A 13,658-nucleotide genomic window follows, 5' to 3' on the forward strand; every position below is an offset into this window, starting at 1 on the left:
TCATTCTTGTTTTCTTCAGCTTCGGACACAGGGAACTCAAAGTTGGAAAAGAGTACATAGTTAATATGTTCAACGGGTTTATTAATGCATGATTTGATTATTGATTTTGACAAGTAAGTATAAGTTATGATTATGCAGATATTTGAGAAGATTTTTTTGGTTTTTTTTTTGTATTACCATTTTTCCAGAATAAGCACAAAATAAAAATCAAAGTCGGGATCGAAACGACCTTTTTATTAATGATGAAATTACTTAAAGCAAAAAGCCCTACACAAGTTCACTTTCGTATCGGGCAGAACGAAAGGATATTTTTTGAAAAGATAAACAACAAACATATTAAATGAGCAGATGAGTAGTAGAAAGAACATTGACAGCGACCCAATTGCGGTTACACGCTCGGATTCAAATTCTTGAAAGGCAAGACATCGTCGTCGATCAGCCTCTGAACATCAATCTTCAAGGAGAAACAGTGCTCAACGTCATGACCTTGTGCCCCTCGATGGAAAGTACAAAAGAGGTCAGGTCTCCACCTAGCCGGCAATTTCTTACGTATCGGCGGAGGTGGTCTGGTCTGGACCAGGTTCCTTTCAAGCGAAGAGGGAAGCAGCTCCGCATATTTCATAGGGATCGGATCATACTGCGGTGTTTTCTGAGCCTGATGATGGGGATTGAATTGCGGATGAGTCTGTCGTCGAGGCTGACCTTTCACCATATTCACTTCCTGGTCTATCTTTTTTGAACTGTCAGCGGGGATACTTTCATTGATCAATCGTCCTTCTCGGATTCCTTCTTCCAACTGTACACCCATACCAATCATCTCTGCAAAGTTCCTGGGCGTACTTCCGACCATATTCTTGTAATAGAACTGATTGAGAGTTTTTAAGAAGAGTTTGGTCATCTCCTTCTCTTCTACACGTGGGCTAACTTGGGCAGCGATATTTCTCCACCGCTGAGCATATTCCTTGAATGTTTCTTTGTCTCCCTGAGTCATAGCCTGAAGATCACTTCGGTCTGGGGCCATATCCACATTGTAACTATATTGTTCCACAAAAGCATCACACAGATCATGAAAAGTTCGGATCTTTGTTTTGTCAAGATTCATGTACCATTTTGAGGCAGGACTAGCCAAACTCTCTTGAAAGAAATAGATAAGGACTGGATCATCCTTGGCATATGCAGACATCTTTCTCACATACAATGTTAGATGTTCCTCAGGACAGGAGTTCCCTTTATACATCTCGAAATCTGGGACCTTGAACTTGTGGGGTATCTGGACGTTCGGCACCAAACAGAGATCATAAGCAGTCTTCCCAAACACTTTCTTCCCATGGAGGGCTCTCACATCTCGCTGAATTTCATCATATTTTTGCTATAAGTCATTGACTCTATCATAGGCTTCCATATCCCCTGAATGGTAGATGGGTTCTTCATCTTGTGGAATGATATGCTTCACAGGTGCTGAATAGGTCATAGCGGCTGGAGGAGCTCTTACAAGAGGCGGAGGAACGTGAGCTGTATTTTGATGAGCAGGCATCGGAACTTCGGAAATGATAGGGCGGAATACTTCACTGAGACAAACAGGCACACCCCAAGGACGACTTTCTGGCATGGAGTTTGAAGCTTCACAAACAATAGGGCGGAGTATTTCGCCAGCAGTAAAAGGCGAGAACCGAGGCATGGAACGTTGCGGAGCAGAGTTTATCGGAGTCTCGACACAAAACGTCCATTCAGGGCCAGTAGAAACAGTTTCGGCTTGAGTCCTGATAGATGGAGGAGGAGGTGGAGGTGCTTGTGCTTGGGCAACCGTCAGTGTCTTCATCAATTCAGTCATATCGTCCATCTTAGTTTGCATAGTCGCCATTTCTTCACGGAGCAATTGATTTTCTTGCTCGAGAAACTCCATCTTCTCTTTATGATTGCTCGAGTGTTGTAAATGCGAGTTGGTTTCAGACGAGGATGCCATGACACTTTTGAGGTGGGTTGACCTTTTATGGAAGAGAAAAATTTGTGAGACTCAGAATTGAGACTATGAAATGCAGAATGATGCATGATGCTTTATGCAAAAATAGACACAATTTTTTGAAGGACTTGTCAAAGTAATTGTAGACATCGTAAGGAACATTGTTTCATTTGATAATTGAAGATATTACGAACAGTTTCCTTTTTAAAAGTAAAAGCAAAGTTAAGGAAAAAGTCCCTCACAAAGCTAAAGTCTAGTTAAGACTTTTGAAAATGTATTTCTTGGTGTTCCTCTTTACAAGGTCTATACCTCTGATGTTTACAAGACGACTTATCTAAGTCCTTTGATATTTTGATGCGAAAAAGTTTTTATGAAGATATGCATGTATGCATGAATATGCTAAAGAACAATGAAAACATGGTGTGGTTTAAGTCCATTATGTTGGGGTCAAGGGTAACAACGCCATTTGGTAAGGACTATGATTTCAATTGCACTTGTAACAAGGGTTCTACCAAGTTCCCAAAGTTTTCAACCACTTCCGAATATTTGTCAGGTGACGAGAGTACTCTCGTTCCAACAACATTCGTAGGTTAGTCTCGTTTGGGTGTAGTATCGCGTGTCGACCAATACGAGAGTACTCTCGACTAGCCACCGCACTACATCCTAAAAGGCCAAGATGGGTTAAAGGTGACTAAAGGTTCTCAACTTCGACGGTCACTTGAAAGTAACATGCCATACGCGAGTACTCACGACGACAAAAGTATACCTCCAAGATCCCTCCATTGAGTGGGTTATCACATGTACCAATACCGAAGAGTACTCTTGGCATGGAAACTATGATTATACCCGTTCCTATCTTAATTTCCCTCGAGTCCGGGTGTAGGACTTATCTCACCACTCACGTTAAAAGAAAGAAGAAAGAAGAAGGAGAGAATATTGTTTTATCTTGGTTTTCGGGTGTCAAACATTGATTACGTTTGAACCTTTTAAACCGGTGATATCTTATTTTTTCTTGGGAAGGGAAAAAAGTAAGCAAAACCCTTGAGAATCGAGGTCCGGGAGTTGTTTTCGCTACGGGAAGGTGTTAGGCACCCATAACGACTATAGTATCCTATAGGAACCGTCTTTAATTTCTACGCGCGCGCTTTATTTTAAATGCTATTTTGAAAGAAAATATTAAGCCTAAGACTTACTAAATGAAGAATTTGGAGGGAGATGAATGTTTTTGGATTTTTATTTTAGTTGAATTGAAGGAATTTTGTTCCTTGCCTACGTACCCGTTTAAGGGATCAAATCCACCGTAGTTCTCTTCCAAAAAATGTTTTTGTTTTTGTTGGTTGATTTTAAGTTTGAAAATGGGATTTTGAAGAATAGAAAGAGGCCTCAAGGGCATGAGTTTGTAAAAAGTGGGGTTGGATTAGTCATTTGCAAAAGAAGTCAAATATGATTATTTTTCATTGAATTTTGATTAAGAAAATAAAAGGGAAAATTACAATGGGATTTTGATCCCAAGGTTTATTTAGAAAATGGTTTGAATGATGTTTGTTCACATTTTTTTGGAAATTGATTTTTCTAAGTATAAAGCCTAAACATTCATCTAAGCATACAATCCTAAACATACATCTAAACATGCATATTCTAGCTATATCTAAATGTGAGGTGTGTGCATGTGTCGGTGCTTGTGTCGGTGTACATCATTAGAGTCCATTGTCCTTTACATCATTGGCCTAGATACATTCTATGGTCTTGCAAGAAATTTAAAATTGCATAAAAGTAAAATATTACAAGAAACACTAAATTTTTACATTCTAAGTCTTGGTACAAATTAAATTGCAAGAAGTAAGATGGAGATGGAATGAAATGGGAATGCTCATGAAGAATATGAGACATGAGATGAAATGGTTAGTAACACATGATAATATCAAAAGAAACGAAGCGAGAGGAATACTATAACATAAAGCATAGAAAATAACCTAAAATAAAGGCAAGAAAGAGTGTAAATATGACCAAAATTTGCTCATAAAGGGCAAGACTCATGTGACTTATAATCCTCACATTCCAACACATTTTTAAAGGTTTAGAATCAGATTTTGGAATGGGAATTAAGGCAACATGACTAACTTGACACTTTAGAAGCAAACTTAGGCACATTTACATTATTTATTTACACAAGTAACTTGTAAACTAAGTAACCTACCAAGATTTCACAATTATGCAACAATATCAAACACAAACAGCAGCTAAAACTCCATGGAATCAAGTGGCATAAGTCACAAATGTGCATCAAGAAATTGGAATTGAAATCAAGCAAATTTTCACTCATTTTTAGCACAAAATATCACAAAATAGTTGGAAAATTAGCCACATTATGTTCACCAATCTTTAATATGTAAAATTATCACAAGAACACCACAAAGTTGTCAAGAAATGTGTATGAAATTTTTTAGAGTTTTTAAAGCATTTTTAGACATAAAAACATATAAAATTTTCACAAATTTTTAACAAAAATAGTAAACAATTGACAAGAAAATATCACACACTTTTTAACCAAGATTCAACACATGACAATATCACAAAAATATCAAGAAAATGATCAAGAACACATAGGAATTTTTGGAATTTTTAAAGGATTTTTAGGCTAAAAATAGGCAAGAAAATTACTAATTTTAACAAAAAAAATAAAAAAGGCTTCCAATATTCTTCTCAAGCATTGGCACAAAAAAAAATGTCACAAAAATGTTATAAAAAATGTCAAGAACACATAGGAAAAGATTTAGAAATTCTTGTGAAGAAATTTGGACAGATAAGGGTGCAAATAGCAAAAAAAAGCAAGAAACATGCAGGATAGGGGGGTTTGAACAGCAAAACTGGCATACAGGCATGGAATATTGGGCTTAAGGACGGGTCAAAGCTGAACCATGGGTTGAACCATGGATGAACCGGTTCGTTGGCCTATATAAGGCCTTGAACCGGTCCATCAGCCATTTCCCTTCTCTACTTCTCTCTCTAAGACAAAAACTAGAGAGAGAGTCTGCAAATGACTCTCTCTTCTCCGACGAGACACTCCACTTCCGACGTGGTGGCCCATGAAGGCGCCGCCGCGTCGGAGCTTCAACCTTCTCCGATCTAAAAAACAAGCACATCTTCTTAAAGCTTTTTCTCTCCTCTTTACGATTCTGAAAACATTTTCTTAAAAACGAGCTTAGATCGGAGTAGATCTAGGATTGAAACGTTCGGTTCTATGTTTTCAACTTTCATGAAACGAAACCCTAACATACTCTATTTTCTTCTCTGATTACGAAATTGAACTCGTATTTGAAAAACAAACGGTGAATCTTCATGATTTTTTCAATTTAGGGTTTCGTTTCGAATTTTCTTTGAATTTCTTCGAAGTTTTCACTTTGATTCACCGTTTATTTTCAATCTTGAGTCTTCGATGATGATTTAAAGTGCAGACGAGAAGATTCTTTTGAATATACCTGGATTTGGTGGAGATTCGAATGAAAATCCTTGCGAAAATTTCTGATCCTTCTTCTTCTCACTCTCTTGGACTGTGATCGTGTGAATCCACTGGATTTGCACTTGAATTGCAGTCCTCACAGTTCGATGATGATGATTCTTCGAAGAATCTCTGAGAACTGGTACGAAATCCACTTCGATGTTGCTCAATTGGTGATTCTGGAAATTTCTTAGGGTTTGCACGTGATTTTGCTAATTTCCTTATATTCTTTGAAATTGAACTGATTTTGATGAATGTAATGGTTTCGTGATGTTGAATTTGGCAAAAAACTGAAGGATTTTGTGATGAATCTGTTGTTTGGAAGTGTAACTGAATCGGTTAGGGTTTGAAGATTTATTGAATCTTCAAGTTGTTCTTGAATTTTCTGGGTTTGATCTGTTTTTGTGAAGTGAGAGAAACTGAAATGTGTTTGTGGTGATTTTTGATGAGTTGGCGTGAAGTGTGTGGTTCTGCAATGATTGAGGCCTTTTATAGGCTGACACCTGTGCCTGAGACCCAGTAATGAGCTGACATGTGTTATGGAATGATGACCTGGACAAAATTTGGACAAAAGGACCAATCTGCAAATTCTTAAAACTAAAGGGCTACTCTGCAAATAAAAGGAATATTCTGTAAATTTTTAAAAGACTTAAAAAACAAGAAATTTCGAAATGAAAGACTAAAAAATATTTGAGACTAGAAAAGGGACTAAAATGCAATTGTTGGGAACTAGGACTTAAAATAAAAAATAATAAAATTGAATTAAAAAACGTAATCTGAAATAAACGTAAAGTGGAACGACTAAAATTGACGAAACGGACTAAAACGAACCAATGGCCTAAATGAGGTACTTTAAAGTAACCTCTCTCTGCCGAAATTTCGTGTGAAATGGCCAAAATGCCCCTGGGGCTAAAACGACTAAAAAAGACTCAGATGCAAATTTTAAAATGGATTTTTGACAAAGAATTGAAACAAAAGTTTATTTAAACCAATTTAAAAGACTCAGAGACAATTTTTAAGATTTGAACAGGGCTTTGACACATGAAAAGACTAAAATGCCCCTAGGGGCAAAACTGACTTAAAATGACTTCAAATGCAACTTTTGGAAAGGGTTTTGACATAGAATGAAGCAGAGACTTATTCAAACTCTTTGAAAGGACTCAAAAAAAATTTTAAAAGACTGGAAGAAATTTTGACATAGGAAATGACTAAAATACCCTTGCATGTGAATTTTGCAAATAACATTGAAATAAAATGCAGAGAAAGATGCAATTAATCAGAGACGTATCAAATGACTTGAAATGCAAGATAAGAAGAAATGAGTTAGTATTTTTAGGTCCAAAATTAGGGTATAACAAATATACATACACTTATTTCCATCTTTTATTTTTATTTTTTTAGCAAGTAATAGCACAAAAATTTAGATAAAAGCAAGTTAGGCTCAACCCTCTTAGGGGGTTCCCCAGAGAAGTCGCCATTTCTGTCGCGTCATTTTTCGGAGATCAAAGCTATTTGATTAGCGTTTGACTCACTAATTTATTTCACGACTGAACATTTTATTTTTTAATAAAAGGGGAGAAAAAAGTTCAAACTACCCCATTTTGAAAAGATTTAGGGTTCGGGGGTTAGTTACATAAAGAGAAGGTGTTAGCACCCTTTATGTCCGTAGTACTCTACGGGAACCTCTTGGTTTTATTTAAATAATGTGCTATAACTTGCTTATTTTTGAAAGAAAGAAATTTGAAATGATTAACAAAAGGAAGACCTAATTATCTACATTTTATTGATTTGAAAGGACGAGTGTCCTCTGCCTACGTACCCGTGAGGGATCAAAATCACGTAGTTCGTGGTAAAAATTGACGTTTGATTGGTTGAGTGTTTTTTATTAGTTTTTTGAAAAAGGTTTTGAAATAAAAGCCAAGTGGCAAAATGGAATTGGTTTGTATTTTTTAAATTAAATGAAAATAGACTCATGATAAAATTAAATTGATTGATGTTTGACTTAAGAAAATAAAATAAAAAAAGACGTCACTTGATTTAAGATCAAGGTTTATTTAAGAAAAATATTTGTGGTTTTGTGGTTATTTGCATGTTTTTGTTGTTTTTGAAATAATTGAACTAAAACTAACGGAGCATGAAAGTAAAGCGTAGGTACCTTACGGTGGCGTTGGACCACCACAAGGACCTTTTACCTAATCTAGCAACATGAAGAAAGGCATACACGCACGCACACATGCACCTAAGCTATTACAAAAAAAAAACCTATTAATACATTCTAGGGTCTGCGGAGAAATAAATATGCGTGATAAATAAATTTACATTAAGCCTAAGTGTACATTCTAAAGTGCTATAAAGTGAACGACAAAAAAATAGCCTAAGAAAATAACCTAAAGTGCAGAATGATTAAATGCATGAATGAATTACATTAAAGCCTAAATACACATTCTAAAACTTTGCTATAAAATAAAAGACATAAAATACTAAAGAACAATGCAAAATAACATAAGAAAGCTAGCTAAAATAAAATGTGAAAGAAATAATAAAAATGCGAGATAGAACTAAATATGCATGTAAACGCAAATAAAAATGCAGGGAAGGGAGGTGCAGTGATTAAAACAGAGGGGTGTAGTAATAAAAAATAATAAAAATGGGCTTAAACAGTAGTTGGGGCGCTGGGCTTATGATGTATTGACTCTAGGCCGTCTGATTGATCTGACGGCCTAAGATCGATCAAAGGTTGAAGTAACAGGGGGCCTTAGATCATAAATCAAAGACTGAGGATTCGAGGGTGCATGGTAACGTGTGGGCGGGAGCACATAGGATCAGATGCTATATATATAAGTGTACAGTTCACGTTTTTCATTCATTTTTCAACAGAATTCTTTACTTCTCTCTCTCACGATTCACTTCTCTTCTCTCACTTAATTCTTCTTCGATTTCTTTTTCTTTAAACAACAATAAAAAACAAGTTACTTGGAGACCTAGGTTCGACACAAAAGAAAAAAGGATACCTACGTTTTGTTCGTTGCAGGTCGATTTCCTTCAGTCTGGATTTGGATGTTGTTTGTTGTAATGGTACGTGTTGCTGGAACGGTTCCGCTTCTCCTTCCTACCTTCTTTCTTCCTTTCTTTCGGTCCTGTGTAAACCCTTGTTGGGGATTTCGGTTCAGATTCCAGTTGGTTTTGAGTGAAGCTTGCGGTTCAGTGTGCTTTGATTGATGGCTGATTTGAATGGTCCGTGGAATTCCGATCTGTGTTTGTGCGATTGGATTCGTGTTGGTTTGAAAAGGTCCCGGTTTTGACAGTTTGGGATGTTGTTGGATTGGGAATTTGTGACTGGTTTATGGTTTTGAGATGATTGCAGGTCGATTGAAGTTGGCTCTTTGTGAATTTGTGGGTATGTGTTGGTTCTGTATGTATCGTGATTGCTGGTTTATGGATTGAAAATTGCTGTGATGGGTGCGATGAGGTTGTTAGGTATTCTGTGAAATTTTTTGGCTCCCTTTAATGTGTATTTGAGGTTATGATTTATAGTGACAGGATTTAGGTTTAAGATTTTGTTGAAAGTAGCACAAAAATTGTGGCTTGAGGAGAAGAAAATGCAAAGTTGTTGCCGGATTGATGAGCTGTGGAAAGGATTGTGGAGAAAGAACGCGTACAGAGGCTTGTTTCATGAATTGGGACCATTTTTGGAACAATTGGACAAAAGGATAATAATAATAAAGTAAAATAAATAAATGAAAAGATAAAGACTAAAAAGAAGTGATTTTTTTTTAAAAAAGAAAAGAAAATAAATAAAGACTAATTCATAAAGACTAATTAAAATGATAAAAGGTAAAATTGAAATTAATTAAAAAATAAAAGATGAAAATAGATGAAAATAAAAATAAAGAGAGAAGGGAGCTCGACTCGGAATCAAACATGAGGTATTTTAAAATACCTCTCTGTCGAATTTTTCACCGAAAAGTCAAAGACTTAATCATGGTCAAACAACGCATGTCAGTGTATGAATGTAAGATCCTTAGGTCAAAAATTGGGGTATGACAATCACAAAAGAATACAGCAGAAGAAAATCAGATTTTAGACGATTAGGGTGTATCCATCAATTTGATATTTGAAGACATCAAAACATAAGTCCTCCAACATTTTACTCTTGCAGGGTATTAAAACTGCATATCTAAAAACTCTTTAGGGTCAAACTCCTATTTGATGTATGCACTCTCAAACAGCAAGGCAAAGTTAAAAAAGCGAAACGGGATAAAAAATTGAAGCGTTGTTTTATCTTTCTAGTGAGTTTCAAATGACAGAAAGGGCTCTCCTAATGGCACTATTTGTAAATGCTTTGTTGCCGGTTATTTTGTTGATTTCATTATTTTTTTTTTCCTTGGAAGAAACAACTTCCTTATTCTGAACAATAGTGTAACTTTTCCTGGACTTGAGTGGCTTTGATATTTGATTAACAAAGGGTCTAACTCTTCTTAATGGACCATTGTAGATTTTCTTTCCATCTACTTGATCAATGGGCATCACTGTGTTAGATAGACGACCAAGTTATTTTCGTACCTCAACCTTAAAATTATTTTCTAATGTAAAATCTATCTTTCCAAACATAGCTCCTGTTTCTGCACAAACAGTTGATTAGCCTACCCATTTGATTAATACCTCTAACAGTTTCGGCTTTTATTTTGGCTAAAAATAGCCAACCTCAAAAGAACAGCCTGCAAATATCCTATGATACTTCCTCCTTCCCTTTTCATAAGCACACATTAATTAAGGTTATCTTTCGAAAAAAAAATAATAAATGCATCTAGTAACTTGAAAAACAACTTATATTTAGGATTTTTTTTTTTTTTAATATAATTAGCGTCAGATTGAGCATCGCTTCACCAAACTTCACTTAAACTTTTACTTATAAGAAGGTCATTCAAATTTTTCAATTTCAAAAGATTTGGATAACCTATAACATTATTGTTGGTTGTTGCAAAAAATTTTGTTTAGTGCTTGACACAAATGAGAGCTTCCTAAAATTAAATGATGTTTACATTCCCTTCAACTCAATTCGACATATACTTAATTTCAAAAGGATAGGATTGTAGTCCCAATTGATTTGAAATAAAAATTCATTCAAAAATATGGATTATGAACTGATCATATTCTTGTGGAAGAGATAATTCCATGTCCCTCAAATATTTGACAACATGACAAATATGCATAATAGTCGATTCAGCAGCACTTCAAGAAGAGATTTAAATCTTTTCTTTTGAACGATGATAAATTATACATTTGGAAATTTGAACCAATGCAATTATTGAGTAAATTAAACTCCCCTCGCATCAGAATGATCATATTACATTACCTGAAGAGAGGTGCAGCAGTGGCCGTTGCATAAGTTGAAGCATGCGCGGATAATTTAGATCGATAGCTAGTGATCCTCATGCCCTTTCCAAATGCTTCAACCTATTTAATAACATTCAATCACAGTGATACATTTAAGATATATTAATTCACAAGATAACACATACAAAAGACATGATAATAACCAAAACAGTACTTTATCAAATTAAGCTCTTAGTATGCTTCAACCTAAATGAAACAAATCGCAAAATCAAAAGTTACCTACAGTTTGTCACCAATGAACGTCACCAATGAACAGGTTTTAGTATGCTTCCATTAATACTGGCAACATATAGTGGCCAAGCTGCATTTTTACGCAGGGTGCTTTCGCAAAAAAACAGCTTATCCACTGTATGCTGCCGATACTAATATTGGTTGTTTTAAAATTAAAAGAAACCAGAAAGTGAACCTTACAAATGACATTATTGTGTCACAACAAGTGACGACAATAAATGTATAAGGGTGATAAGTATGTACATAGAAGTCTTAAATATTAAATCAATGGAAGAAGATAGTTTACAAAACTTAAGCAGAATCACAAATTATAAAGGGAATAATTTACGTTACCTACTTCTCTCACTCAATTCCATCCTCTCATTTCCTGAATATGTGATCACCAGTCCCTTGCAAATCGCCTTTGACTGTGTAAATGCCACATAAGTGCTTATTGTTAACTTTTCCATTCATTGAAATTAGTTTTCATATAATTAAAAAAATACTTTCAATTTTTTTTATAAAAAAAGTATATATATTTGACATTCTTCAGGACCAAATTAATATTCGTAAGGACCAACTATGAGGTCAAAAAAATCATTGCAGATAAACAAATCGTAAAGAAGTTTAATATATTTTTTGATCTGTCCGGTGAGGATGGATGAGAGGCAGCGGTGTCAGAATGAGCTGCAGTACAGTGGCGATGAGTCTTCATGGTAGGTCGACGAAAGGTGTCTGCAGGCACGTTAGCACCCCAACGTTTAAAACTGAGAAAAAGTGTGTAGAAAGTGTTGTGAAAAGTGAATCATCCCTTGAGGGTGAAGCTAAGTCACCCTTATTTAGGCTCGTGTGAAGATAATTGTCTCCGTGTTTTGCGATGTGTGATTAGGGAGCAGTTAGAGAACACATATAAGGAAATCCTCACGCCGAGGCATGCTTGGATGCAATGTGTTGCACTAAAGTTGGCGTGTTCATTCAGGCGCAAAGCCTTAAGGCGGTGGAAGTTTAGGCCACGTGCCAACGTGAGATTGGTCTCCTGACAAGTCTAGAACATTATTCATCAATGACCAGGACATGCAAGAGGCGCTCTTTCATAGAAGATGATAAGTGGGGTTGCCCTTTTTCTTTTTCAAGTAATTTAGTGGGTAACGTTTCACCTTAAGGTGAATACATAAGTTGTTCAAGTTTGAACACCAACCTCTATATATTACAATGTATTGTCTCTACCAGCTAAGTTATGTTTGCGGGAATCTGCGCATTTTTTATCCTTATAGAAAAGGATTTAGACTCGGTTATTTGATAATTTCAATTTCAATTTTAAAGCTTTTGAAAATTTACATTGCTTATAACAAAACTAGGAAAACACCCGTTCTATCGCACCGGTTCGTTACAAATATTGTTGATATGTTAAATGTTAGCAAGATGTAATGAATAAAATATTTGATTAGTTAAGGAAACATTGCATAATGTTTGATTGATACGGTTGAAATTAAACAACAAATATCGTGGGATGAATAAATAATATATTTAACGAGGTTATCAAAACTATTAAATGATTTCAAAGTTTGTTTTTTAAACCATTCTAAACGGAAATTAATTGAAAATAATTTTATTTTAGTTTTTGGTTTCCCTTCTTTCTTTCCTTATTCCTCTCAAGCTTTGGTCCTTCTCTGCCAGAATTTCGCTACCAGAGGACAAACTGACTTATTCCTTAAGAAATCCCCAATTTGTTGCACAATCCCTATCCTTAAGAATTTTACTCATTCACAACAGACCTCCACTATTCAGAGGACATAGTATACACATATAAGGCAGCTCCTTAGCATAGTAACTATGTTGGTCAATTTTGAATTAAAGAATTTTGCATTCAAGAATTTACTAACCGATAAGTTTATCTATTCTCTATTTTATATTTGCTCTCATTAATAGTTATTTGATGGCTATATAATTTTATGTTGTTTTTGAATATGAGTTAATTCAATGACTTTTTTTCAAGGAAGAAGAATTCCATGACTAATTATACCACAAAAACTATTTACAAGTTGTTAATCTTTGTTGTGACTAAAATTCTAGGGACGCCTGTGTTTATTTTTATTCCTGATTTCGATATAAAACTAGAATTAACCATAAGAGAATTGATGGTGGAACTTGTTTTCATGAGAATCTAACTCAAAATTTTGGGATTTGTGAGTTATATTATGAGTAATTGATTTACTTTTATGTATCCATATACTAATTCAGTTATTGAGTTGATCTACAGATTTACTGTTTGAATGTAGGTGGAATATTTTGCAGCTAATATATTTTAAGTGTTAGTTTGTTATGTTTCTTTAAACAATAAAATCCATTATTGATATGGCTTTATCTTATAGGAAGGCCAAAGAGGCTAGCTGGAAATTGGACAGAAGACAACAAAAAGCTCATGCAAAACACAGCATGCTCGAAACCAACGATCCTTTTATCGAAACACAACATGGTTTGGAAAAGTTATTTTTCATAATTTAAAATTTATAGATTACTTATGTATTAGGACCAATTATGCTTCCAAGTAGGTGACAAAAGTCCATTTATGGCTTTTGTCAAGACTAATAA

The 13,658-nt window shown here is 35.1% G+C and overlaps 1 protein-coding gene and 1 long non-coding RNA gene across 2 annotated transcripts; both read right to left on the bottom strand.

Annotated features, from left to right (window-relative positions):
* Window positions 1-388: 388 nt before the first annotated feature.
* Window positions 389-1,237, bottom strand: LOC146914936 (uncharacterized). Its single transcript, XM_085721177.1, has one exon. The coding sequence runs from the start codon at window positions 1,235-1,237 to the stop codon at window positions 389-391; it is 849 nt and encodes a 282-aa protein (XP_085577303.1).
* Window positions 1,238-10,128: 8,891 nt separating this feature from the next.
* LOC146914937 (uncharacterized) lies at window positions 10,129-11,327 on the bottom strand. The gene is made up of 3 exons (XR_015013201.1): window positions 11,076-11,327; window positions 10,816-10,916; window positions 10,129-10,177 (listed from the first exon to the last, which is right to left on the bottom strand). It is a non-coding gene; the product is annotated as an uncharacterized LOC146914937 (long non-coding RNA).
* Window positions 11,328-13,658: the final 2,331 nt, after the last annotated feature.

The sequence above is a fragment of the Medicago sativa genome, chromosome 6 (genome assembly GCF_051527215.1).
Source record: "Medicago sativa cultivar Bolivia chromosome 6, Bolivia_mono, whole genome shotgun sequence".
NCBI lineage: Eukaryota > Viridiplantae > Streptophyta > Magnoliopsida > Fabales > Fabaceae > Medicago > Medicago sativa.